The sequence below is a fragment of the Diorhabda sublineata genome, chromosome 8 (genome assembly GCF_026230105.1).
Source record: "Diorhabda sublineata isolate icDioSubl1.1 chromosome 8, icDioSubl1.1, whole genome shotgun sequence".
NCBI classification, from domain to species: domain Eukaryota; kingdom Metazoa; phylum Arthropoda; class Insecta; order Coleoptera; family Chrysomelidae; genus Diorhabda; species Diorhabda sublineata.
The window spans coordinates 9,225,405-9,252,825 of record NC_079481.1 but is presented as its reverse complement, the minus strand read 5'-3'; the positions used below and the strand labels follow the sequence as shown (position 1 = coordinate 9,252,825).

Here is a 27,421-nt window from a genome sequence, read left to right as displayed (position 1 = left end):
AAAGACTGTCATCTTCAAAAAGAAACTTTAATTTGTCTTTAGAAGCTGTTTTTTTATTAAACAAACCGTCATTTGACTATAAAGACTGCTTTCTTCGAAAATAAACCGTCCTTAGTCTTTACGCGCTGTTTTTTTCGAAAACAAACCGTCATTTGACTATAAATACTGTAATCTTCAAAAAGAAACCGTAATTTGTCTTTAGTAGCTGTTTTTTTCCAAAAAGAAACCACCAAATAACTTTAGAGACTCGCTATTTTGAAAACAAAGCGTTATAAGTCTTTAAAGGCTGTCTTTTTGGAAAACAAACCGTAATTTGACTATAAAGACTGTTATCTTTAAAAAGAAACTTTAATTTGTCTTTAAAGGTTGTTTTTTTATTAAACAAACCCTCATTTGACTATAAAGACTGTTTTCTTCGATAATAAACCGTCCTTAATCTTTACGCGCTGCTTTTTTCGAAAACAAACCGTCATTTGACTATAAATACAGTCATCTTTAAAAAGAAACCGTAGTTTTTGTTTAGAGGCTGTTTTTTATTACATCAAACCGTCTTTTGATATAAAGACTGTTTTCTTCAAAAATAAGCCGTTATTTGTGTTTAGAGGCTGTTTTTTTTTTGAAAACAAATCGTCATTTGAGTATAAAGACTGTCATTTTCAAAAAGGAAACGTAATTTGTCTTTAGAAGCTGTTTTTTTGAAAACAAACCGTCATTTAATTATAAAGATTGTCATCTTCAAAAAAAACCGTAATTTTTGTGTAGAGGCTGTTTTTTATAAAAACAAACCGTCATTTGACTATAAAGACTGTTTTCTTCGAAAATAAACCGTAATTTGTCTTTAGAAGCTGTTTTTTTTTTTCGAAAACCACCATATGACTTTAGAGATTCTCTATTTTAAAAACAAACTGTCATAAGTCTTTAGAGACTGTCTTTTTCCAAAACGAACCGTCATTTGACTTAAGAGACTGTCCTATTTACAAACTGTCATTTGTCTTAAGAAATTGTCTTTTTCAGAAACAGATCGTAATTTGTTATTAGAAATTGTCATAATATATGTCATACTTTTTTGTAAAAAATTCACCACGTAGATATTTTTTCAGAATAACTAGAATTCATACTTGACCAAATCAGGCGAATAAATTGGAAGTTCATTGACTTTTACATTATTCATACCTAACTAACTTTTTTGATACACCTTTACTTTTCTGTTGTTATTGATGTTGGGGAACCTTTTTGAATCCTCATCACATGGTCACGTTTTTTCAGTCACGTTTAAAAAATGTACGCGATTTAAAAAAAATCATTAAATTGATTTTTGTTAATTATGATCTTTAGCACGGAATAAAAAAATCATAAAGACAATTCTTTCTATAGTACTAAGTTCGTTAAAATATACTGAAAGTATATTTTTTGTAGACTACACCGTTTTTTTTTTTAAATTTCTTCATAAACTTTTAGATTTTTGGGGCAATTATTTCAGTGCAGAAACAATAAGTAATCGTCTTATTTTTAGGGGTGTATATAATAATTTATCTTTATTATCTGAATTAATCTTTATCAGCATAAATCTTAACAAAACTATCGACCAATCAACTTATAAAGAAGTAATTTTTTCCTATTTATCAAAGTGGATGATTACAACTTAATTAATTATGCCGAAGCATTGAATAATTAATATATAGATCACTTGGAACATAGATAAAATTAAGAATTAAAACTCAATAACAATTTCGTAAAATATAACTATTCAACAAGTTTTTTTTTGTTAAATAAAATTTTTTTTTAATTATTACGTATTGATACTTCTAAAAATGTATTAAATTTCAAACTTTCAACGTATTTTGAAAAATTTTTATTAAAATAAATGACAATATGACGAAACTTACCATAATATAAAATTGAAACAAATTTTTTGAACATCGCGATTTCCACGAGACGAATCCTAAAATTCGTGTATATCGCAGCAAATATTGACGACCAACTATTTTATAAACACCCAACATAACAATACAGACGTCGTTGTAGCGTCGCTACGCGCCAATAGATTAATACAAACTTTCAAGATAATAGAAACACGCTTTTCAATAACTTGCAAAGTGGGCTTAAAAAAACTAATTTTATTTAAAAAAAAAAACTTTAATAATTTGTTATATTGGAGTGATCATTTCTTCGTCTCCTAAGGCTTTTAAAATATTTTCCGCCGTTAAACTAGACATCGATGCTCTAGTGTTATTTGTAGCACTACCCAAATGAGGAAGAAGAACTAAAAATTGAAAATAATTAACCAAGCATCCGATAGATGGGGTGAATATTTACTTACCGACATTTGGTAGGGTTGTTAATTCGTGATCTGCAGGTAAAGGCTCCGGGGTCATAACATCTAAACCTGCCGCGAAAATTTGACCGTTTTTAAGAGCTCTAATCAAAGCGGGTTGATCCACAACTGGTCCACGACTGACGTTGACGAAAACCGCAGTTTTTTTCATTTTCGAAAAAAAATCGTCGTCACACATCCCTTTCGTTTCGGCGGTTAAAGGTACTACTATTATAACGAAATCGCTTTCTTCCAGAAGGGTGTTTAACGAAACGAATTTCGCCCCTATTTCTCTCGCTAAAATCGAAGGAAAATTAACAAAAAGAAACCGGTCAATCCAATCCGAAACCAATAATTACCTTCTTTCTTTTCTTTGTGCCCGGTATACAAAAATTGTTTGACATTAAAACCCTGGAGCCTTTTAACGATCGACAATCCTATATTTCCCAATCCTATAACACCAACGGTGGAATTAGTTACGTCTTGCCCCAACATCCATTTCCAATTTCCAGTTATCCATTTGTTACTGAAAATTGTTCACTTTTTAAGAATTTTAAAAAACTAGCCTTGAAACTATACATTTTGGTGCAGAACGATGAAAAAAGTTTTAGATTATATCAAAAATTTGATGGGTTTACTGAAGGTAAACGTCTCCAAAAATTCCATTCGAAAACATACGAGGATCGTACAAATAGTACGGCACCCCAATGAGATGACGACTCCAGAAATGTTGAAGAAAATCCACAAAATGGTACTGGATGAAAAAACTTGGGTCCATCACTTTACACCCGAAACAAAATAATAATCAAAACAATGGATTGATAAGGAAGAAACGACTCCAAAAAAGGACAAAGACCATTCCGCAGGCAAGGTCATACATCCCTCATTGTCATGACGAACTTATTAAATAAAATTTTCCTATTTTCTTTGATGGGCTAGATACTTCTGTAACGATCCTCGTATACATAATTTGAGGTACTTTAACACGATAATATTGTATGTTTATAATTTATAAGTTATCGATAAACTTGTAGTTGAATTTGAACGAACCTCCTTGTACAAAATCTTCAATAAAGGTTATCCCCAATTGGAGTTATTGATTGGACTATTATTGATAATAAAAATAATGAAAATTCTTACTTCTCAATTAATAATCGAGCTTCGTGGGCTCTTCTAGCTGCAGCTAATAATAATAGTACAGCTAAATCAGCTACAGCATCATGTAAAGGATGTGGCGTATTACCTAATTTAATACCGCGTTTTTTAGCTTCTTCCACATCTATGTGATCGTAACCAGCTGACATTATACCTATCGCTTTCATTTGTGGACCTAAAATATTTATATAGGGTGTATCGTAAAAAAAGAACAGTGGATTTTACCATCTATCTTTTGTATAATAATATTAAAATTTTACCTGCAACGTCTAAAACTTCTTTATCTAAACTGAGACACGACGCCCAAAATAATGCGTCTACTCCTTTAGCATGTTTAATAATTTCTTCTCGGTTTTCTTGCGTGACTTGAATCACTTCACATCTGCAAAAAATAATAAAATTAAATGCGAAATTATTCAAAATTTTGTATTATTCCACTCACCCTTGGTCGGTTAATAATTTAATGCCTATTTCTGGCACTGTAGGGTTTGTCACTAGTACTTTGAAGGACTTCATTTTGGTCGAACAATAATTTGTACCCAAAGCGGACGTGAAACCAATGACAAAAAACAATTGAAGACCTTAAATTATATAAATAATCGTCGTTATCTAATCGCTTGATGTAATTATCTTTCAAGTGTCTAAATTATATACTTTTAATTGATTTTAATCACATATCATCAAAAATTTGCACCCCCCTCGTATTAAATAGAGATGAATATGTTTTATATAGAAAGTTATACAAAATCTGTATTAATAACAAAATTTTAATGAAAATCCTCATGCAATTAATTTAATATTTACAAAAACAACTCTTAATATATTTTTATAAAACAATTACGTTATATATAACCATATATTCCGTTGTAAAATGTAAATTACTTACTAATTTTATTATAACCCATATTAAATAATTAACAAAACTTTATAATTAATTAATCGCGTCAATATCATAAAATAATTTATTATAATATTCAACTCATTCGTCACGATATTCGTTGATGTTAAAACTGAAAATATTCCTATATAAAAACCGAATTTATTATCTAATTTTTTTATGAGAAATGATATTAAAATTTATGTTTTAATTTATTTATTTGTACTACTTTGATTGACTACTACTTTTGATTGACGACTGTATTATAAATCACTTTGAAAATACCCCGTATGTTATTATAAAGAAATAAACAAACTAAGAATAAAAACGTGAAAAGAAATTTGAAATTTTTCATCGTATAATCATTTTGGGTAATTCCGACTCTGATATATTTTTCCAATTAAATACGAACACCCACCTTTAATTAAACTATTTAAAAAAATCTTTTTTACGAGTTATTTACAGACTTTTTTAATTACTTAGTATAAACATACCTTTCACGTGATAGTTTTTGTTTTACTTCTAGTTTAACATGAAAAAAATTTCTATAGTTTACGTCAAAGTCAAATGAAATTTTTATCAATATATGCAACATACCTATTACGCAATATTTCAGTAACCAGGTCACCATTTAGATTATTACACTATATAAAAAGTACAATTTTTACTATTTAAGAAATCAGAATAAAAATAGAGATTGAATTTTACCAAATATTGGTATTGAAAAAAATATCTCACCGATAATTTCCTACTCAATTAAAATATAATTTATTCCCTCTTCTATCGCACATCAAAATTTATTAATTAAAATTATATATATAAATATCGTAACATTATCTGACGGATACACGAGTACAAAACCGCATGTTGTGGTTTTTTCCTAAATATGTCGATGAATAAAATATGATTGTTAAAATTATGTTAAGTTTAATTAAAAAAATAGAAATGTTATTACCAGTTCGTAGGCAACATTATATACATAAAATATTTCTATGTTTTATAATTAGTTCGAGAACTATTCTGTTAAATTCATAGATTAATAATAGATTAGAATTACTATGTCTACGGATAAATTTGTGGAATTGCTCTGTTTTTGTTTTCGATTCTATTCTAATACCATTCGGTGTATTGTTCTAAGAGATATTACACTTAAGACGCACTACCTATAGTGGAGACGTTCGTAAATAGTGTAAACTTCTGATTCTCTTATCTCTTTCTTACACGCGGTCAAATAAGGTTAGCTTGTTGTTTTTATTTATTATATCTATGGTATTGATTCTTCTAATATTCTATGGTACGTCTAGTGCGCTCGTTTGTTTTGACGTGCAGTGGAATCGAACATATTTAAAAATCGTTATCATACGTTCGCTGTCATTTCCTGTCAAATATTTCAAACATAGGAGAATAAAATTGTAAACATATTTGTTATAATTATAGAATGAATAACGATGTAGAAAATTTGCAAACCGTGGAAACAGAAATCGAAGAATCTCAAAATGATAAAGAAAAAGTTCTTTCAGAAGATAGTGTGATATGTCCCAGCGGAACGGATTGTTCGGAAAGTAGTACTGAAGACAGCATTTCTAATAACGATTCAGAAAGTAGTATTACTGAAAAACTACGAGAAACTATCGCATATCAGCAAAATGTGATAGAACAGAATTCTGTTAAATACAAATCTCTCGAACGAGATTATTCAGAATTAAAACAAACATTCAAAGATTTGGAAATGAAACTCGATCTCGCTGTAAAGAAGAAAAATGCGGCTATCAAAGAAAAAGAAGCGGTAGTGGTACGATATGCAGTATCCGAAAAAAACGTACTGAAAGAAAAACAACAAAAAGAAATAGCAGAAAAAAAACTTTGCGACGCTTTACGAGAAACAGATATTTTACAACACAAAGTACAAACGATGGTATCAGAAAAAAGTAGGATATGTCAATTGTTAGATAACAAGATTTACGATAATAAAATCCTACAGCAAGAATTAGAACAGAAAAAATCGGACTTTGCGATATTGGAAAGTAAATTAAAATGGGCCCAAACAAATTTGAAAACGGAATTAGATATTCATAAAGAAACTCAAGCGAAATTAGAAAATATGACTTCTAAATACCAAGAGGTGAGTGTAAATGACTAAATTAATAGAAAATTTTAATTAGGTTAATTTTTTTTTGAAATTTAGGCTGTTGGTATAATAGATCAAGTAAAACGAGAAGCCGAGGAACAAGTGAAAACTTATCGTAATTCTGAGGAAAATAGAGCGCATTTATTGGATAGGCAAGTTCAAGAACAACAAGCTTCTTTAATTCTCTTAAAACATGAAAAAAAAGATAAAGAAGAACAAATCTCAATACTACAAAAACAATTGGAAAAATTACAAACGAAACAAAAGGAGATGCTACAAGAAAACAATCACCTATCACTCAAAGTCCAACAACTAGAAAAAGACAGATCAGAAAATGAATTGAAGTTGAGCGAATTGAGGGGCTGCGCAGATCAACAACGACAAGACGTGGTAGACCTACAAACCAAATCAGTGCAATTGGAACAATTGAAACTCCAGTTGAAACAAGAACAGGAACAATTAGCAGCTAGTAACGAACAGATGAGTTTATTAAAACAAAGGAATCAAGAGTTGGAGGGTGATATGGAAACTTGCAGAGCTAGAGAAGCGGAATTATTGTTGTTCACTCAACAATTAACGGATAAAAACGTAAGATTGCAATCGGAATTTACTTCCCTGGAAACGAGAGTACAACAACTATCTTGCGAACAGACGTTACTAAAAAGACAATTTAAAGAACAGGAAACTAAAGCGGCGATGTGCTCGGCTAAATTAATAGAAGAAAAGCGAAATTACAAAGAATTGGTCGAGAAATTAACAGAAAAATCGAAAATTTGCGAACAATTAAAACAAGAAGCCGTAGATCAAAAATCTGAAAATATTTTAATAAAACGAAAATACGATATGTCGTTGAGAGAAGTGAATAGAGAATTACAGCATTATCATAAAAAATTGGAGAAATTCGAAGATTTGGAAAAAACTAGTAACAGCAGTTCGAATTCTTCTTTAAACGATAATCATACGATCGATCAACAAACTCTCATAGAACATATAGTGAAGTTGCAGAAAATCAGCGCTAAGAAATCGGAAAAAATCGATTTTTTGGAAGAGCATGTCAATAATTTGGTTATTGAATTGCAAAAGAAGTCGAAGCTGCTTCAAAGTTACGTTATGAGAGAACAAAAGTCTTCGAATAAAAGGGACAGTATTAAAGTTAAATAAATTAAATATTCCTATTTAAACATTGATCTTTTCATTCGTTGTGACTGAATATATTTATCGTTAAACCATTTAATCTAGTCATTTAAATTAAAAATATACGATTTATTTATCGATTTTTTATTTTTTTAAATTTTCCCTCTCTTATTTCGACTTTTGCTTAGTAGACAGGGACGGTTGCAGCACTGCAAAAAATTAGGATTTAAATAATAATAAAGTAAAACAAAAGAAAATTTTTCATATTTCTCAATAAAATCTTGCTAATCAACTCAATAAAGTCGATCAGTTGAATAATCCACACACACACACACCTTTCTATTAACGTTATTTTATTATTTATCTGGTATAAACGAATGTGTTCTGCGCGCTCTTTCCAAAACCAACGTTATAATCCTGACGGTCTAAACCAGTGGTGTGTTTAACTAGAGAAATTCATTGCGTCCAGTCCAAATAAGGTGGTTAGATTCCGAGTAAATAATTTTTTTCCTACAGAAAACTTCGTAGTTTAACGAGTATAAATATCATTAGTTGACAGGGGTGGCTGCTAAAAAATTACGAACAAAAAATATAATTACGTAATTTAAATAATAATAAAGTAATACGAAAGAAAATTTTCAATATTTCGCAATAAAAATCTTGCTAATCTACTAAATAAAATCGATCAGTTGAATAATCCACATACAAACCTTCCTATTTACGTTATTTTATTGTTTATCTGGTATAAACGAATGTGTTCTGCGCGCTCTTTCCAAAACTAACGTTATAATCCTGGAAATCCAAACCTGTGGAGTATTTAACTAGCGAAATTCATTGCGTCCAGTCCAAGTAAGGTGGTTAGATGCCGAGTAAATAAGTTTTTTTATCATAACAAAAAACTTTTGGTCTTAGAATTTAGTAGTTTAACCAGTGATGATACAAAAGAAAAGTAAAAATGATAAAAAAAATGAATGTCATTACTAGACAGGGGCGGCTGCTAAAAAATTACGAACCAAAAATATAATAACGTAATTTAAATAATAATAAAGTAATACGAAAGAAAATTTTCAATATTTCGCAATAAAAATCTTGCTAATCTACTAAATAAAATCGATCAGTTGAATAATCCACATACAAACCTTCCTATTTACGTTATTTTATTGTTTATCTGGTATAAACGAATGTGTTCTGCGCGCTCTTTCCAAAACTAACGTTATAATCCTGGAGATCCAAACCTGTGGTGTATTTAACTAGCGAAATTCATTACGTCCAGTCCAAGTAAGGTGGTTAGATGCCGAGTAAATAAGTTTTTATCACAACAAAAAACTTTTGGTCTTAGAATTTAGTAGTTTAACCAGTGATGATACAAAAGAAAAGTAAAAATGAATATCATTACTAGACAGGGGCGGCTGCTAAAAAATTGAGAACAAAAAAAATAATTTCGTAATTTGAATAAGGTGGTTAGATGCCGAGTAAATAAGTTTTTTTTATCATAACAGTTTAACGAGTACAAATATCATTAGTAGACAGGGGCGGTTGCAGAAAATATAAGAATAAAAAATATAATTACGTAATTTAAATATTAGATATTAAAGTCTTATTCATGATCGAGATATTGGTAAAAGAAATGCATAGGAGGAAATAATAAATAGATAAACATAAAGATACAAAGGAGGAAAAAAAACAAGTCGAAATAAATTACAAACATTTAAAACACGATTAAGTAATAAACGAAATTGAAGTAAACCTGCAATCGACAGATTGGAAAGAAAAACATGGTAACAGGCAATAAGTATGACTGAAAATTTAACCAACTAACCTTACTTAACCTATAAAACCCAATTTCGGTCATAACTACCTAGTTTAACCTATAAAAATCAAGGTATAGAAGTTTGTGATGGAACTGATGCAAAAACTTAAATTCAATATATACTAAAAATCAGTCAAAAATTTAAGCATAAATTACAAACATTTAAAGAGAATGAAACATTTTGTTTAGTAAAAAATTAGAGCTAATTTCATATAATCCCTTGGAAAATATTCGTGCAACCCAAATTTTTTAATACGAAACTATTTATATCTAGATACTCTACATTTCTTTCTATAATTTCGTGATAAATTTCAACAGGCTAACGCTGATAACAGTCCAAAAACAAAAAATGTATGAATGAACGAACCAACATGTGTTTTATCTTTCTCGGAGAGCTGCCCTTTTAGACGCAAGCGTGTTTTTCAGGAAATTTCAGCGAGCGATCCCGTTCCAACCTGGTTTCTGTTCAAACAGTTGTTGTGTGGAAATTGTACGACTGCCCGGTTATTTTCCGATATTTCGCGAGTTTTTTCATACAAAACTTTTAAAAAAAGTGTTTAAATGAATGGATAAATCGTTAATATGACTTTAATTTGATGTACCGGATGGTGGTTTCAAGATATTCGTGTGATACAATGTTCTCTGTATGTTTATCATTATCTAAATCGGTACAAAGAATTTTTTTTGGTTTATTTACGTTTTTAAAAAGCGTATAATTAATTCGTTGAAAATACATTTCATTTAGAATCACAAAAATATTATAGAATCGGATTTATTCGTATAAAATATTTATAATTATCACTCGAGATACAACAAAAAAAATGAAATATTTTGACATTTTTTTTTCAATAAATAAGGTAAGATTTCCAAAAATTCAGTTATGAATACTCAAAAATATAAAATCTGAAATATATTTTCATCATGTAGCTTTCTTTTTTTACTGTTCGTCATATTATGTTTTCAATTTTTGATTTAATCAATCAATAAATCATATGATTAACTAAAAATCGATTTTATACATCAATCAACAGCAATACAATCATTCCAAAGCTTCTATAACTTCTCGATGCTGTGCTTATAGAACGATTTGTCTTTTGCCTTTTACCGACGATCATTTTTTTGATATCAGTACTCATGGGGGGCCAAATATGGACATAGGGTGGATGAGGAAGCAATTTGTTCAATTTAACCATCGACTCCATCGTGACTTGGTGTATTGTCTTTGTGAAAAAAAAGAAATGATAAATTAACACACGAAATTGTTTTGAAAATATCATGGATTTGTTAATGGCAACGCCATCTGTGTGTTAATCACACGACTTACTGAGATGTTTGATCAATTTTGATCCAGGTGCATTAAAAGTTCGCTCATTAATTATATCTACAACATTGTTTTTTACATTGGCACTGCCTTTTCTGATTTTGATGTGAAGTTTTAGTATCATTTAAGTTAGAACTTGAGTATCGCAAAACTTGCTCCAAACTAGTTGCTCACAATATGAAAAAAAAAATATGGAACAGCTGCTTGAAAATCGTCGATATACAGCAGTTTTCCCTTCTCTTCGTTCATATCTCCAGAAACTTGTCCAGGTGATTATGAACGAAAAACACTTGAATCTTTTCCATAATTAGCTGAGGAATTTTTTGGAAAAACAACGTGACAAAGTTTTTAATACCAAAACAAATGTTAATACCGTTTTTTTCCGAAAAATACCTTCGTAATTCTTGATCTCTTGATGTACCGATACTCTATACGGCTCTAAAATTGAAACCGCGACAATTTAATCGAAAAAAATCACCAAATGGTACTGGACGATCTTAAAATTAAGTTTAGAGGCTTCAGGCACACCAAAAGAACGTATTTGAACGAAATTAATCGATTAATAACTGTAAACGAAACCTAAATCCACTAATACACTCCTGGAACGAAAAAACAGTGGAATGGAAAAGGCAAATCTGCTCCGAATGAAGCAAAGTTTTTGGATTGTGTTTTCCGAATATTTGAAGAGAAAGAAAGTGTATTCACATTAGAACAATACACCTTCTCAAACTTCGGTAATCGCCGTGACTGAAATTGGTTAACCATCCACCATTTTCACCAGATCTAACCCCAAGCAACTTGTTCTATATCGTATCTTTACCTTAAAGTGTAATTCATTTATTTGAACTTACATATAATGTCGTGTTTCTTTGTTAGGTTGTAAACTTTTTTAAATACAAATAAAGGAAATGAAAATTAGTTTATATTTCTATTAAATTAACATAACGATATTGTCAGTGTCCAAATTATCTCAAATTCACCCAACGAATTTATTTTTCAACGTATCGTGTCGAAAATACCTCATATTTTATTCATCACAAGCGACAAGACGAAAAAATTGAGAAAGTATGAGAAGAATTTTGTTATAGGGATCATTTTTTAGATTAATAATACGAAGAATAATAATTTAATTAAATATTCTTTAAAACGTTGACCGATTATTTTGCTATTATTCATCTCAAACTAAACTAAATTGTCTTATATCGATCTTGTATATTAAAAAAATTGATGATTTCCATTCCGAGTCCGTTCAGGCGTTCTACCCAACCGATTTGCTTAATTTTTTTTTTTCAATGAAAGGTATTGATGCACAGATCAGTCATCAACCATCGGATTTCATCTAATTTTCATCATTCTCAAGTTATACTCAAATGCGATTTCCTCCTGTATATTACTAATGGGAGTTTTTCACATACACACGTTCTATCCTCAATATCTCAGGTTCTAATTTAGCTACAGTGTTCGTTTTGATTTAAGAACAATCGATGAAATACCTTCTTTCTTTTGAGATTTTGAACACTTAAATCGGTTGAATTGGAGAGAAGCTAGGCGCGGACATTCAATGTGGAGTTAAGGATTTTTGTAGGTTTTTGGCAATTTTTCTACATTCAAAGATCTATATCTCAGGTTCTATTCAAGATAGAGACTTCGTTTTGATTTAAGAACAATCGATGAAATACCTTTTTTCTTTTGAGTTTTTGAACACTTAAATCGGTTGAGTTGGAGAGAAGCTAGGCGCGGACATTCAATGTGGAGTTAAGGATTTTTGTAGGTTTTTGGCAATTTTTCTACATTCAAAGATCTATATCTCAGGTTCTATTCAAGATAGAGACTTCGTTTTGATTTAAGAACAATCGATGAAATACCTTTTTTCTTTTGAGTTTTTGAACACTTAAATCGGTTGAGTTGGAGAGAAGCTAGGCGCGGACATTCAATGTGGAGTTAAGGATTTTTGTAGGTTTTTGGCAATTTTTCTACATTCAAAGATCTATATCTCAGGTTCTATTCAAGATAGAGGCTTCGTTTTGATTTAAGAACAATCGATGAAATACCTTCTTTCTTTTGAGTTTTTGAACACTTAAATCGGTTGAGTTGGAGAGGAGCTAAGCGCGGACATTCAATGTGGAGTTAAGGATTTTTGTAGGTTTTTGGTAATTTTTCTACATTCAAAGATCTATATCTCAGATTCTAATATAGCTACAGAGTTCATTCTTTTCTATTATGATTTCTGATACTTATTTAATGGATTCGATGCGAGCGAAGCCGCGGGTAAAAGCTAGTTTCAAATTAATTTTGGACGATGAATTATTTTATGGAAAAACTTTTTATTTTTTTATAAATGATAAGTTCGTTTTTGAATAATCAATTGCAACAAACAAAAAATGTAGTCAACGCGAAACTAGAAGATCGAGTAAATAAATTGTGATGTCAGTAACAGCTGCTGGTTCTTTGCTTCAATTTAATCAGAATTTTCGATATAAGAAAAAGTAATTTAGTCTCGTTAATTACAGAGAGTAGAGTGGAGGATTTTTTGGAAATTGGTGTCGGCAATTATGACTAAAAACTCTTTAAAATTGAAAAAAAAAAGATTAAATGCCATTAATCCCGATTATTAAAGGATGTCCAAGCATAAAAACCAACACAAATCAAAGGCTTATAAGGGAGTCTAAAATTGGGGGGAAATTATCTTTATACCAAGTTATATCCCCTGAAACTTTCGAAAAATATTAATATCTTTGCACCCCTTTAACTTAAAATGATAAATAGATCTATTGAGGGGGGTAATTAGGGCTGACCTACTAGAAGGGGTTTTCGAAAATATATTATAAAAACAACAAATTTTTCTAAAATTTACGCAATTAATTAACACTTAGTTATTGTTAGTAGTAAAATCATTTATATTGTTGTCAAATTTTTGAATTTCAAGAAAAAATTCAATCAAATATTTTTCAATTTATCTATATACGGGGTGGATAAGTAAAAATTGCCTTCAACAATATATTAGGAACGTTTTATATCACAGGAAAAAAAATTATATCAAAAATGACTCCTAGAAACACGCGGGAAGTTTTTTACCTCACTTGGGCAATTTATCTCTATACCAAGTTGCAAATCGTTAAATTTAGGGTTCTCTTTTACGCCTTAGCTATTTATCGGTGGCATCCTGTATATTTTATCCTTAAATATCGAAAAAAAAAACATTATTATACTCATCCGATGCGGTTTTTCATAATTCTACACTCGATTTGTTTCTATTTCTCTCGATTTGACAACGTTGCTATAAACTTGACAACAGCTTATACCGTCGTTTTATCTGTCACGGAATATCTACGTTGAAAGAAGAATTAATTTTTGTGGAATGAAGTCAATTATCTTTTTTCTCAGTACAACACTCTATTTTATTAGCTTCTTGAGATCTCCTTCGATGTTTGCTGCTCCAAAAACCAAAATTAGTTCCCACTCTTTTTACAAAAAGTATTTTCGTATTATATTTATAGTTGTAATATTTTATGGTACAGTTATTCTTGTCGAGTACTTTTTTTATCACGTTCTACCTTGTTATTTATGTTGTAGTCGAGGTAACCCTCTACACCTTCTCACACAAATTTACCTGTATATAATCCAGGTAATGTGGTATTTGAAAATAAAAATTTGATGTAGACTTTGATGATCGCTGTTAAGGGTATTATTGATTACAAAAGTTCGTTTGTAATCTCCAATTTTTACGGGATGTAACACGTTCGTGTTGCAGGTTCCCCTTAAACACGTGAATTTCTCATTTCATAATTGACAATTAAATTGAAATCGATATTCTAAATTTAAAATGATAAAACTGACCCCTATTCGTGTATGTTGCTGTAATTTACGGTTTATTGACGTATTTATGTCAATGCTTTCAGCCGCATATGTCAACTAACGACGAACTTATCATATTTGCTTCATTATTTATTCATGGTGCAGGAGACAGTGATGATGGATGATGATTTAGTACGGGTTAATTCTATAGCTAATCGATAACGTCAAAATAAAGCGGCGATGTATCAAATACACTATTCGAATCATTTACACTAATTGTTTACAAAATTTATATCTTGACGACGACGCTTGACTTTGTTTACAACTGACTGTATCGTTGAGGAAAATCCATTTTTTTTTCTTGATAGACTCGAGTCAAATACTCGCTATTCGAGGATTATTTCATGATAAATTTACTGTCGTTTAAGTGCCAAGAAATTTCAATTAACTCTATTTGAATCAATATCTGTGTTTGATATTCACACTCGAGTTGAAGATGAGATACGAATTTACACTACAACGTCTATTGGAATAAAGGGAGGTCGATAAATACGTTACACGCTTGGAAATTACATTAGTCTAGTCAACGATGTTAAAAATCCTTTGGAATAAACTGAACAAATCATATTTAAACTAGTTATAGATGAAATTCCTTTATGGTACTCCATTAATTATTGTGCTTTAGTATCTTATAGTTTTTAGTTTCCAAAAACAAAATCTCATTCTTTAGAGATCCTCATTTTTAAAAACCAACCACCATATATCTATAGAGGTAGTCTTGTAGAAAAACAAACTGTCATTTGTGTATAGAAACTGTCTTTTTCGAAAAAAAAAATGTCATTTGTCTCTAAAAACTGTCGATTTCAAAAATACATTGTCATTTGTCTTTAGAGATCGTCATTTTTAAAAACCAACCGCCATATATCTAAAGAGGTAGTCTCGTAGAAAAACAAACTGTCATTTGTGTATAGAAACTGTCTTTTTCGAAAACAAAATGTCATTTGTCTCTAAAAACTGTCGTGTTGAAAAATACATTGTCATTTGTCTTTAGAGATCGTCATTTTTAAAAACCAATCGCCATATATCTAAAGAGGTAGTCTCGTAGAAAAACAAACTGTCATTTGTGTATAGAAACTGTCTTTTTCGAAAACAAAATGTCATTTGTCTCTAAAAACTGTCGTGTTGAAAAATACATTGTCATTTGTCTTTAGAGATCGTCATTTTTAAAAACCAACCGCCATATATCTAAAGAGGTAGTCTCGTAAAAAAACAAACTGTCATTTGTGTATAGAAACTGTCTTTTTCGAAAACAAAATGTCATTTGTCTCTAAAAACTGTCGTTTTGAAAAATACATTGTCATTTGTCTTTAGAGATCGTCATTTTTAAAAACCAACCGCCATATATCTAAAGAGGTAGTCTCGTAGAAAAACAAACTGTCATTTGTGTATAGAAACTGTCTTTTTCGAAAACAAAATGTCATTTGTCTCTAAAAACTGTCGTTTTGAAAAATACATTGTCATTTGTCTTTAGAGATCGTCATTTTTAAAAACCAACCGCCATATATCTAAAGAGGTAGTCTCGTAGAAAAACAAACTGTCATTTGTGTATAGAAACTGTCTTTTTCGAAAACAAAATGTCATTTGTCTCTAAAAACTGTCGTGTTGAAAAATACATTGTCATTTGTCTTTAGAGATCGTCATTTTTAAAAACCAACCGCCATATATCTAAAGAGGTAGTCTCGTAGAAAAACAAACTGTCATTTGTGTATAGAAACTGTCTTTTTCGAAAACAAAATGTCATTTGTCTCTAAAAACTGTCGTGTTGAAAAATACATTGTCATTTGTCTTTAGAGATCGTCATTTTTAAAAACCAACCGCCATATATCTAAAGAGGTAGTCTCGTAGAAAAACAAACTGTCATTTGTGTATAGAAACTGTCTTTTTCGAAAACAAAATGTCATTTGTCTCTAAAAACTGTCGTGTTGAAAAATACATTGTCATTTGTCTTTAGAGATCGTCATTTTTAAAAACCAACCGCCATATATCTAAAGAGGTAGTCTCGTAGAAAAACAAACTGTCATTTGTGTATAGAAACTGTCTTTTTCGAAAACAAAATGTCATTTGTCTCTAAAAACTGTCGTTTTGAAAAATACATTGTCATTTGTCTTTAGAGATCGTCATTTTTAAAAACCAACCGCCATATATCTAAAGAGGTAGTCTCGTAGAAAAACAAACTGTCATTTGTGTATAGAAACTGTCTTTTTCGAAAACAAAATGTCATTTGTCTCTAAAAACTGTCGTGTTGAAAAATACATTGTCATTTGTCTTTAGAGATCGTCATTTTTAAAAACCAACCGCCATATATCTAAAGAGGTAGTCTCGTAGAAAAACAAACTGTCATTTGTGTATAGAAACTGTCTTTTTCGAAAACAAAATGTCATTTGTCTCTAAAAACTGTCGTGTTGAAAAATACATTGTCATTTGTCTTTAGAGATCGTCATTTTTAAAAACCAACCGCCATATATCTAAAGAGGTAGTCTCGTAGAAAAACAAACTGTCATTTGTGTATAGAAACTGTCTTTTTCGAAAACAAAATGTCATTTGTCTCTAAAAACTGTCGTTTTGAAAAATACATTGTCATTTGTCTTTAGAGATCGTCATTTTTAAAAACCAACCGCCATATATCTAAAGAGGTAGTCTCGTAGAAAAACAAACTGTCATTTGTGTATAGAAACTGTCTTTTTCGAAAACAAAATGTCATTTGTCTCTAAAAACTGTCGTGTTGAAAAATACATTGTCATTTGTCTTTAGAGATCGTCATTTTTAAAAACCAACCGCCATATATCTAAAGAGGTAGTCTCGTAGAAAAACAAACTGTCATTTGTGTATAGAAACTGTCTTTTTCGAAAACAAAATGTCATTTGTCTCTAAAAACTGTCGTGTTGAAAAATACATTGTCATTTGTCTTTAGAGATCGTCATTTTTAAAAACCAACCGCCATATATCTAAAGAGGTAGTCTCGTAGAAAAACAAACTGTCATTTGTGTATAGAAACTGTCTTTTTCGAAAACAAAATGTCATTTGTCTCTAAAAACTGTCGTGTTGAAAAATACATTGTCATTTGTCTTTAGAGATCGTCATTTTTAAAAACCAATCGCCATATATCTAAAGAGGTAGTCTCGTAGAAAAACAAACTGTCATTTGTGTATAGAAACTGTCTTTTTCGAAAACAAAATGTCATTTGTCTCTAAAAACTGTCGTGTTGAAAAATACATTGTCATTTGTCTTTAGAGATCGTCATTTTTAAAAACCAACCGCCATATATCTAAAGAGGTAGTCTCGTAAAAAAACAAACTGTCATTTGTGTATAGAAACTGTCTTTTTCGAAAACAAAATGTCATTTGTCTCTAAAAACTGTCGTTTTGAAAAATACATTGTCATTTGTCTTTAGAGATCGTCATTTTTAAAAACCAACCGCCATATATCTAAAGAGGTAGTCTCGTAGAAAAACAAACTGTCATTTGTGTATAGAAACTGTCTTTTTCGAAAACAAAATGTCATTTGTCTCTAAAAACTGTCGTTTTGAAAAATACATTGTCATTTGTCTTTAGAGATCGTCATTTTTAAAAACCAACCGCCATATATCTAAAGAGGTAGTCTCGTAGAAAAACAAACTGTCATTTGTGTATAGAAACTGTCTTTTTCGAAAACAAAATGTCATTTGTCTCTAAAAACTGTCGTGTTGAAAAATACATTGTCATTTGTCTTTAGAGATAGTCATTTTTAAAAACCAACCGCCATATATCTAAAGAGGTAGTCTCGTAGAAAAACAAACTGTCATTTGTGTATAGAAACTGTCTTTTTCGAAAACAAAATGTCATTTGTCTCTAAAAACTGTCGTGTTGAAAAATACATTGTCATTTGTCTTTAGAGATCGTCATTTTTAAAAACCAACCGCCATATATCTAAAGAGGTAGTCTCGTAGAAAAACAAACTGTCATTTGTGTATAGAAACTGTCTTTTTCGAAAACAAAATGTCATTTGTCTCTAAAAACTGTCGTGTTGAAAAATACATTGTCATTTGTCTTTAGAGATCGTCATTTTTAAAAACCAACCGCCATATATCTAAAGAGGTAGTCTCGTAGAAAAACAAACTGTCATTTGTGTATAGAAACTGTCTTTTTCGAAAACAAAATGTCATTTGTCTCTAAAAACTGTCGTTTTGAAAAATACATTGTCATTTGTCTTTAGAGATCGTCATTTTTAAAAACCAACCGCCATATATCTAAAGAGGTAGTCTCGTAGAAAAACAAACTGTCATTTGTGTATAGAAACTGTCTTTTTCGAAAACAAAATGTCATTTGTCTCTAAAAACTGTCGTGTTGAAAAATACATTGTCATTTGTCTTTAGAGATCGTCATTTTTAAAAACCAACCGCCATATATCTAAAGAGGTAGTCTCGTAGAAAAACAAACTGTCATTTGTGTATAGAAACTGTCTTTTTCGAAAACAAAATGTCATTTGTCTCTAAAAACTGTCGTGTTGAAAAATACATTGTCATTTGTCTTTAGAGATCGTCATTTTTAAAAACCAACCGCCATATATCTAAAGAGGTAGTCTCGTAGAAAAACAAACTGTCATTTGTGTATAGAAACTGTCTTTTTCGAAAACAAAATGTCATTTGTCTCTAAAAACTGTCGTTTTGAAAAATACATTGTCATTTGTCTTTAGAGATCGTCATTTTTAAAAACCAACCGCCATATATCTAAAGAGGTAGTCTCGTAGAAAAACAAACTGTCATTTGTGTATAGAAACTGTCTTTTTCGAAAACAAAATGTCATTTGTCTCTAAAAACTGTCGTGTTGAAAAATACATTGTCATTTGTCTTTAGAGATCGTCATTTTTAAAAACCAACCGCCATATATCTAAAGAGGTAGTCTCGTAGAAAAACAAACTGTCATTTGTGTATAGAAACTGTCTTTTTCGAAAACAAAATGTCATTTGTCTCTAAAAACTGTCGTGTTGAAAAATACATTGTCATTTGTCTTTAGAGATCGTCATTTTTAAAAACCAACCGCCATATATCTAAAGAGGTAGTCTCGTAGAAAAACAAACTGTCATTTGTGTATAGAAACTGTCTTTTTCGAAAACAAAATGTCATTTGTCTCTAAAAACTGTCGTGTTGAAAAATACATTGTCATTTGTCTTTAGAGATCGTTATTTTTAAAAACCAACCGCCATATATCTAAAGAGGTAGTCTCGTAGAAAAACAAACTGTCATTTGTGTATAGAAACTGTCTTTTTCGAAAACAAAATGTCATTTGTCTCTAAAAACTGTCGTTTTGAAAAATACATTGTCATTTGTCTTTAGAGATCGTCATTTTTAAAAACCAACCGCCATATATCTAAAGAGGTAGTCTCGTAGAAAAACAAACTGTCATTTGTGTATAGAAACTGTCTTTTTCGAAAACAAAATGTCATTTGTCTCTAAAAACTGTCGTGTTGAAAAATACATTGTCATTTGTCTTTAGAGATCGTCATTTTTAAAAACCAACCGCCATATATCTAAAGAGGTAGTCTCGTAGAAAAACAAACTGTCATTTGTGTATAGAAACTGTCTTTTTCGAAAACAAAATGTCATTTGTCTCTAAAAACTGTCGTTTTGAAAAATACATTGTCATTTGTCTTTAGAGATCGTCATTTTTAAAAACCAACCGCCATATATCTAAAGAGGTAGTCTCGTAGAAAAACAAACTGTCATTTGTGTATAGAAACTGTCGTGTTGAAAAATACATTGTCATTTGTCTTTAGAGATCGTCATTTTTAAAAACCAACCGCCATATATCTAAAGAGGTAGTCTCGTAGAAAAACAAACTGTCATTTGTGTATAGAAACTGTCTTTTTCGAAAACAAAATGTCATTTGTCTCTAAAAACTGTCGTGTTGAAAAATACATTGTCATTTGTCTTTAGAGATCGTCATTTTTAAAAACCAACCGCCATATATCTAAAGAGGTAGTCTCGTAGAAAAACAAACTGTCATTTGTGTATAGAAACTGTCTTTTTCGAAAACAAAATGTCATTTGTCTCTAAAAACTGTCGTGTTGAAAAATACATTGTCATTTGTCTTTAGAGATCGTTATTTTTAAAAACCAACCGCCATATATCTAAAGAGGTAGTCTCGTAGAAAAACAAACTGTCATTTGTGTATAGAAACTGTCTTTTTCGAAAACAAAATGTCATTTGTCTCTAAAAACTGTCGTGTTGAAAAATACATTGTCATTTGTCTTTAGAGATCGTTATTTTTAAAAACCAACCGCCATATATCTAAAGAGGTAGTCTCGTAGAAAAACAAACTGTCATTTGTGTATAGAAACTGTCTTTTTCGAAAACAAAATGTCATTTGTCTCTAAAAACTGTCGTTTTGAAAAATACATTGTCATTTGTCTTTAGAGATCGTCATTTTTAAAAACCAACCGCCATATATCTAAAGAGGTAGTCTCGTAGAAAAACAAACTGTCATTTGTGTATAGAAACTGTCTTTTTCGAAAACAAAATGTCATTTGTCTCTAAAAACTGTCGTGTTGAAAAATACATTGTCATTTGTCTTTAGAGATCGTTATTTTTAAAAACCAACCGCCATATATCTAAAGAGGTAGTCTCGTAGAAAAACAAACTGTCATTTGTGTATAGAAACTGTCGTGTTGAAAAATACATTGTCATTTGTCTTTAGAGATCGTTATTTTTAAAAACCAACCGCCATATATCTAAAGAGGTAGTCTCGTAGAAAAACAAACTGTCATTTGTGTATAGAAACTGTCTTTTTCGAAAACAAAATGTCATTTGTCTCTAAAAACTGTCGTTTTGAAAAATACATTGTCATTTGTCTTTAGAGATCGTCATTTTTAAAAACCAACCGCCATATATCTAAAGAGGTAGTCTCGTAGAAAAACAAACTGTCATTTGTGTATAGAAACTGTCTTTTTCGAAAACAAAATGTCATTTGTCTCTAAAAACTGTCGTGTTGAAAAATACATTGTCATTTGTCTTTAGAGATCGTCATTTTTAAAAACCAACCGCCATATATCTAAAGAGGTAGTCTCGTAGAAAAACAAACTGTCATTTGTGTATAGAAACTGTCTTTTTCGAAAACAAAATGTCATTTGTCTCTAAAAACTGTCGTTTTGAAAAATACATTGTCATTTGTCTTTAGAGATCGTCATTTTTAAAAACCAACCGCCATATATCTAAAGAGGTAGTCTCGTAGAAAAACAAACTGTCATTTGTGTATAGAAACTGTCTTTTTCGAAAACAAAATGTCATTTGTCTCTAAAAACTGTCGTGTTGAAAAATACATTGTCATTTGTCTTTAGAGATCGTTATTTTTAAAAACCAACCGCCATATATCTAAAGAGGTAGTCTCGTAGAAAAACAAACTGTCATTTGTGTATAGAAACTGTCGTGTTGAAAAATACATTGTCATTTGTCTTTAGAGATCGTCATTTTTAAAAACCAATCGCCATATATCTAAAGAGGTAGTCTCGTAGAAAAACAAACTGTCATTTGTGTATAGAAACTGTCTTTTTCGAAAACAAAATGTCATTTGTCTCTAAAAACTGTCGTTTTGAAAAATACATTGTCATTTGTCTTTAGAGATCGTCATTTTTAAAAACCAACCGCCATATATCTAAAGAGGTAGTCTCGTAGAAAAACAAACTGTCATTTGTGTATAGAAACTGTCTTTTTCGAAAACAAAATGTCATTTGTCTCTAAAAACTGTCGTGTTGAAAAATACATTGTCATTTGTCTTTAGAGATCGTTATTTTTAAAAACCAACCGCCATATATCTAAAGAGGTAGTCTCGTAGAAAAACAAACTGTCATTTGTGTATAGAAACTGTCGTGTTGAAAAATACATTGTCATTTGTCTTTAGAGATCGTCATTTTTAAAAACCAATCGCCATATATCTAAAGAGGTAGTCTCGTAGAAAAACAAACTGTCATTTGTGTATAGAAACTGTCTTTTTCGAAAACAAAATGTCATTTGTCTCTAAAAACTGTCGTTTTGAAAAATACATTGTCATTTGTCTTTAGAGATCGTCATTTTTAAAAACCAACCGCCATATATCTAAAGAGGTAGTCTCGTAGAAAAACAAACTGTCATTTGTGTATAGAAACTGTCTTTTTCGAAAACAAAATGTCATTTGTCTCTAAAAACTGTCGTGTTGAAAAATACATTGTCATTTGTCTTTAGAGATCGTTATTTTTAAAAACCAACCGCCATATATCTAAAGAGGTAGTCTCGTAGAAAAACAAACTGTCATTTGTGTATAGAAACTGTCTTTTTCGAAAACAAAATGTCATTTGTCTCTAAAAACTGTCGTTTTGAAAAATACATTGTCATTTGTCTTTAGAGATCGTCATTTTTAAAAACCAACCGCCATATATCTAAAGAGGTAGTCTCGTAGAAAAACAAACTGTCATTTGTGTATAGAAACTGTCTTTTTCGAAAACAAAATGTCATTTGTCTCTAAAAACTGTCGTTTTGAAAAATACATTGTCATTTGTCTTTAGAGATCGTCATTTTTAAAAACCAACCGCCATATATCTAAAGAGGTAGTCTCGTAGAAAAACAAACTGTCATTTGTGTATAGAAACTGTCTTTTTCGAAAACAAAATGTCATTTGTCTCTAAAAACTGTCGTGTTGAAAAATACATTGTCATTTGTCTTTAGAGATCGTCATTTTTAAAAACCAACCGCCATATATCTAAAGAGGTAGTCTCGTAGAAAAACAAACTGTCATTTGTGTATAGAAACTGTCTTTTTCGAAAACAAAATGTCATTTGTCTCTAAAAACTGTCGTGTTGAAAAATACATTGTCATTTGTCTTTAGAGATCGTCATTTTTAAAAACCAACCGCCATATATCTAAAGAGGTAGTCTCGTAGAAAAACAAACTGTCATTTGTGTATAGAAACTGTCGTGTTGAAAAATACATTGTCATTTGTCTTTAGAGATCGTTATTTTTAAAAACCAACCGCCATATATCTAAAGAGGTAGTCTCGTAGAAAAACAAACTGTCATTTGTGTATAGAAACTGTCTTTTTCGAAAACAAAATGTCATTTGTCTCTAAAAACTGTCGTTTTGAAAAATACATTGTCATTTGTCTTTAGAGATCGTCATTTTTAAAAACCAACCGCCATATATCTAAAGAGGTAGTCTCGTAGAAAAACAAACTGTCATTTGTGTATAGAAACTGTCTTTTTCGAAAACAAAATGTCATTTGTCTCTAAAAACTGTCGTGTTGAAAAATACATTGTCATTTGTCTTTAGAGATCGTCATTTTTAAAAACCAACCGCCATATATCTAAAGAGGTAGTCTCGTAGAAAAACAAACTGTCATTTGTGTATAGAAACTGTCTTTTTCGAAAACAAAATGTCATTTGTCTCTAAAAACTGTCGTGTTGAAAAATACATTGTCATTTGTCTTTAGAGATCGTTATTTTTAAAAACCAACCGCCATATATCTAAAGAGGTAGTCTCGTAGAAAAACAAACTGTCATTTGTGTATAGAAACTGTCTTTTTCGAAAACAAAATGTCATTTGTCTCTAAAAACTGTCGTTTTGAAAAATACATTGTCATTTGTCTTTAGAGATCGTCATTTTTAAAAACCAACCGCCATATATCTAAAGAGGTAGTCTCGTAGAAAAACAAACTGTCATTTGTGTATAGAAACTGTCGTGTTGAAAAATACATTGTCATTTGTCTTTAGAGATCGTTATTTTTAAAAACCAACCGCCATATATCTAAAGAGGTAGTCTCGTAGAAAAACAAACTGTCATTTGTGTATAGAAACTGTCGTGTTGAAAAATACATTGTCATTTGTCTTTAGAGATCGTTATTTTTAAAAACCAACCGCCATATATCTAAAGAGGTAGTCTCGTAGAAAAACAAACTGTCATTTGTGTATAGAAACTGTCTTTTTCGAAAACAAAATGTCATTTGTCTCTAAAAACTGTCGTTTTGAAAAATACATTGTCATTTGTCTTTAGAGATCGTCATTTTTAAAAACCAACCGCCATATATCTAAAGAGGTAGTCTCGTAGAAAAACAAACTGTCATTTGTGTATAGAAACTGTCTTTTTCGAAAACAAAATGTCATTTGTCTCTAAAAACTGTCGTGTTGAAAAATACATTGTCATTTGTCTTTAGAAATCGTCATTTTTAAAAACCAACCGCCATATATCTAAAGAGGTAGTCTCGTAGAAAAACAAACTGTCATTTGTGTATAGAAACTGTCTTTTTCGAAAACAAAATGTCATTTGTCTCTAAAAACTGTCGTGTTGAAAAATAAATTGTCATTTGTCTTTAGAGATCGTTATTTTTAAAAACCAACCGCCATATATCTAAAGAGGTAGTCTCGTAGAAAAACAAACTGTCATTTGTGTATAGAAACTGTCTTTTTCGAAAACAAATTGTCATTTGTCTCTAAAAACTGTCGTGTTGAAAAATACATTGTCATTTGTCTTTAGAGATCGTTATTTTTAAAAACCAACCGCCATATATCTAAAGAGGTAGTCTCGTAGAAAAACAAACTGTCATTTGTGTATAGAAACTGTCTTTTTCGAAAACAAAATGTCATTTGTCTCTAAAAACTGTCGTGTTGAAAAATACATTGTCATTTGTCTTTAGAGATCGTTATTTTTAAAAACCAACCGCCATATATCTAAAGAGGTAGTCTCGTAGAAAAACAAACTGTCATTTGTGTATAGAAACTGTCGTGTTGAAAAATACATTGTCATTTGTCTTTAGAGATCGTTATTTTTAAAAACCAACCGCCATATATCTAAAGAGGTAGTCTCGTAGAAAAACAAACTGTCATTTGTGTATAGAAACTGTCTTTTTCGAAAACAAAATGTCATTTGTCTCTAAAAACTGTCGTGTTGAAAAATACATTGTCATTTGTCTTTAGAGATCGTTATTTTTAAAAACCAACCGCCATATATCTAAAGAGGTAGTCTCGTAGAAAAACAAACTGTCATTTGTGTATAGAAACTGTCGTGTTGAAAAATACATTGTCATTTGTCTTTAGAGATCGTTATTTTTAAAAACCAACCGCCATATATCTAAAGAGGTAGTCTCGTAGAAAAACAAACTGTCATTTGTGTATAGAAACTGTCGTGTTGAAAAATACATTGTCATTTGTCTTTAGAGATCGTTATTTTTAAAAACCAACCGCCATATATCTAAAGAGGTAGTCTCGTAGAAAAACAAACTGTCATTTGTGTATAGAAACTGTCGTGTTGAAAAATACATTGTCATTTGTCTTTAGAGATCGTTATTTTTAAAAACCAACCGCCATATATCTAAAGAGGTAGTCTCGTAGAAAAACAAACTGTCATTTGTGTATAGAAACTGTCGTGTTGAAAAATACATTGTCATTTGTCTTTAGAGATCGTTATTTTTAAAAACCAACCGCCATATATCTAAAGAGGTAGTCTCGTAGAAAAACAAACTGTCATTTGTGTATAGAAACTGTCGTGTTGAAAAATACATTGTCATTTGTCTTTAGAGATCGTCATTTTTAAAAACCAATCGCCCAACTTCTATATAGACAATCTCTTACAAAAATGAACTGTCATTCATGTCTAGAGACTGTCTTTTTCAAAATCACTGCGTTGTTTAGAGGTTGTCATTTTCAAAAACAATTCGTCATTTGTTTTATAGTACTTCCACGACACATTCATAAGTAATTCTAGTTTCTTATGGTTTTTTTAAAATTTATTTCCCATTTTGAAATCAATTAAATTAAAAAAATAAAATACCTAAACTCATTATAATATATTTTCTTACAGATCTACATCAAATTCTTTCTTTCGTCTTCTCTTTCTTTTAAAATCATTTCTCTCAATTTTCTTTTCGTTTCCTTCGATTTTTCCAAATTTTTCTTCATTCTAGATAATCTTTCTTGTCTAAGACATCTCACCATTTGTCTATCGAAATCATTACAATAACCAACGAATTTTCTAAAAGGATGTTCTACATGACATCGTCTTAACAAACCGATGATTCTATTACATTCTTCGTTATGTAAATGCGCCGAAAGATCCCCGTGCATCTTCCTGCAACAAAATTCTTTCCAAAAACGTCAATGTCACTATACAACAAATATTATATCGTCATATATCAAGTTGGTTACACTGGTTTGTTGTAGAATCTACGTGTAAATAAAAAACTTCGTATTCTAATAAAAAAAAAAAAATATTAGTCCCTATATCATTAAATATTGATGAAAGCTTTCGTTCGAAGGGATGAATCGGTATTAGAAGTGATTTAGTTAGGAAATTACTTCGAAATCTTGTTATGGACTCGACCCACAAATAAAATCGAATGTGACAACCATCGAACTTCTCGTAAATAGTCCGTGTAAGAGGTCATAACCGAAAACGTGGATCCCTTTTGCAGGGTTGTATCTAGAATTTTAAAAATCAATTTGGAGTGATAAAAATTTATTATTACATTTCGTACAGTGTATATCCAAATCAATGTCGCCTCAAAGCTCAAGGAATGGAAAAACACTTGTTTAAATAGAGACAGAAGGAGCGTGGATTTCTCTTGGAAAAAGGGGATTTGTCGTTGTCGAGTATAATTAGCGACAGTACGACGATAAAAGAGATAAAAGGGGGATTGAACATTTTCAACGATTATGGTGCTTGAATACAAAGGGTTGTTTTCAGTTTATGTTTGACAGATAAGGGAGAGATAAAGTGAATTTTCTCAATTTTCCTCACGTTTCTATACAAAATTAATTACTTTTTAGATATTTGCAAATATAAAATAAATAAAAGTTGATCGGAAGAATGGATATTTCGGTTCGATTAATTCCAC

General features: G+C 30.5%; 3 protein-coding genes across 9 annotated transcripts in view; 2 read left to right on the top strand and 1 right to left on the bottom strand.

Annotated features, from left to right (window-relative positions):
• Positions 1 to 27,421, top strand: part of LOC130447970 (probable G-protein coupled receptor CG31760) — a 76,031-nt gene that overhangs the window by 25,775 nt on the left and 22,835 nt on the right. The window contains exon 1 of one of the 4 annotated variants that reach the window (XM_056785056.1): positions 10,044 to 10,062. The exons of the other annotated variants lie outside the window; for them this stretch is intronic. The gene's annotated coding sequence lies outside the window, so the exon portion shown is untranslated. Of the gene's footprint in view, positions 1 to 10,043; positions 10,063 to 27,421 lie in introns of those variants that run through there. 4 annotated transcript variants of the gene reach the window in all.
• On the bottom strand, positions 2,116 to 5,239 carry LOC130447975 (glyoxylate reductase/hydroxypyruvate reductase-like). 4 transcript variants are annotated; one of them, XM_056785064.1, is made up of 8 exons: positions 5,085 to 5,239; positions 4,944 to 4,990; positions 3,912 to 4,050; positions 3,730 to 3,851; positions 3,455 to 3,644; positions 2,674 to 2,840; positions 2,321 to 2,611; positions 2,116 to 2,263 (listed from the first exon to the last, which is right to left on the bottom strand). In XM_056785064.1, the coding sequence occupies exons 2-8, from the start codon at positions 4,975 to 4,977 to the stop codon at positions 2,148 to 2,150; spliced, it is 1,059 nt and encodes a 352-aa protein (XP_056641042.1). In that variant the 5' UTR covers positions 4,978 to 4,990; positions 5,085 to 5,239; the 3' UTR covers positions 2,116 to 2,147. The 4 variants fall into 4 exon arrangements, with proteins under 4 accessions (XP_056641042.1, XP_056641044.1, XP_056641045.1 ...); XM_056785066.1 differs by lacking the exon at positions 4,944 to 4,990 and having other exon boundaries at positions 5,085 to 5,234; XM_056785067.1 differs by lacking the exon at positions 5,085 to 5,239 and having other exon boundaries at positions 4,841 to 4,946.
• Positions 3,283 to 7,709, top strand: LOC130447973 (coiled-coil domain-containing protein 186-like). The gene is made up of 3 exons (XM_056785061.1): positions 3,283 to 3,289; positions 5,784 to 6,468; positions 6,532 to 7,709. The coding sequence occupies exons 2-3, from the start codon at positions 5,785 to 5,787 to the stop codon at positions 7,633 to 7,635; spliced, it is 1,788 nt and encodes a 595-aa protein (XP_056641039.1). The 5' UTR covers positions 3,283 to 3,289; position 5,784; the 3' UTR covers positions 7,636 to 7,709.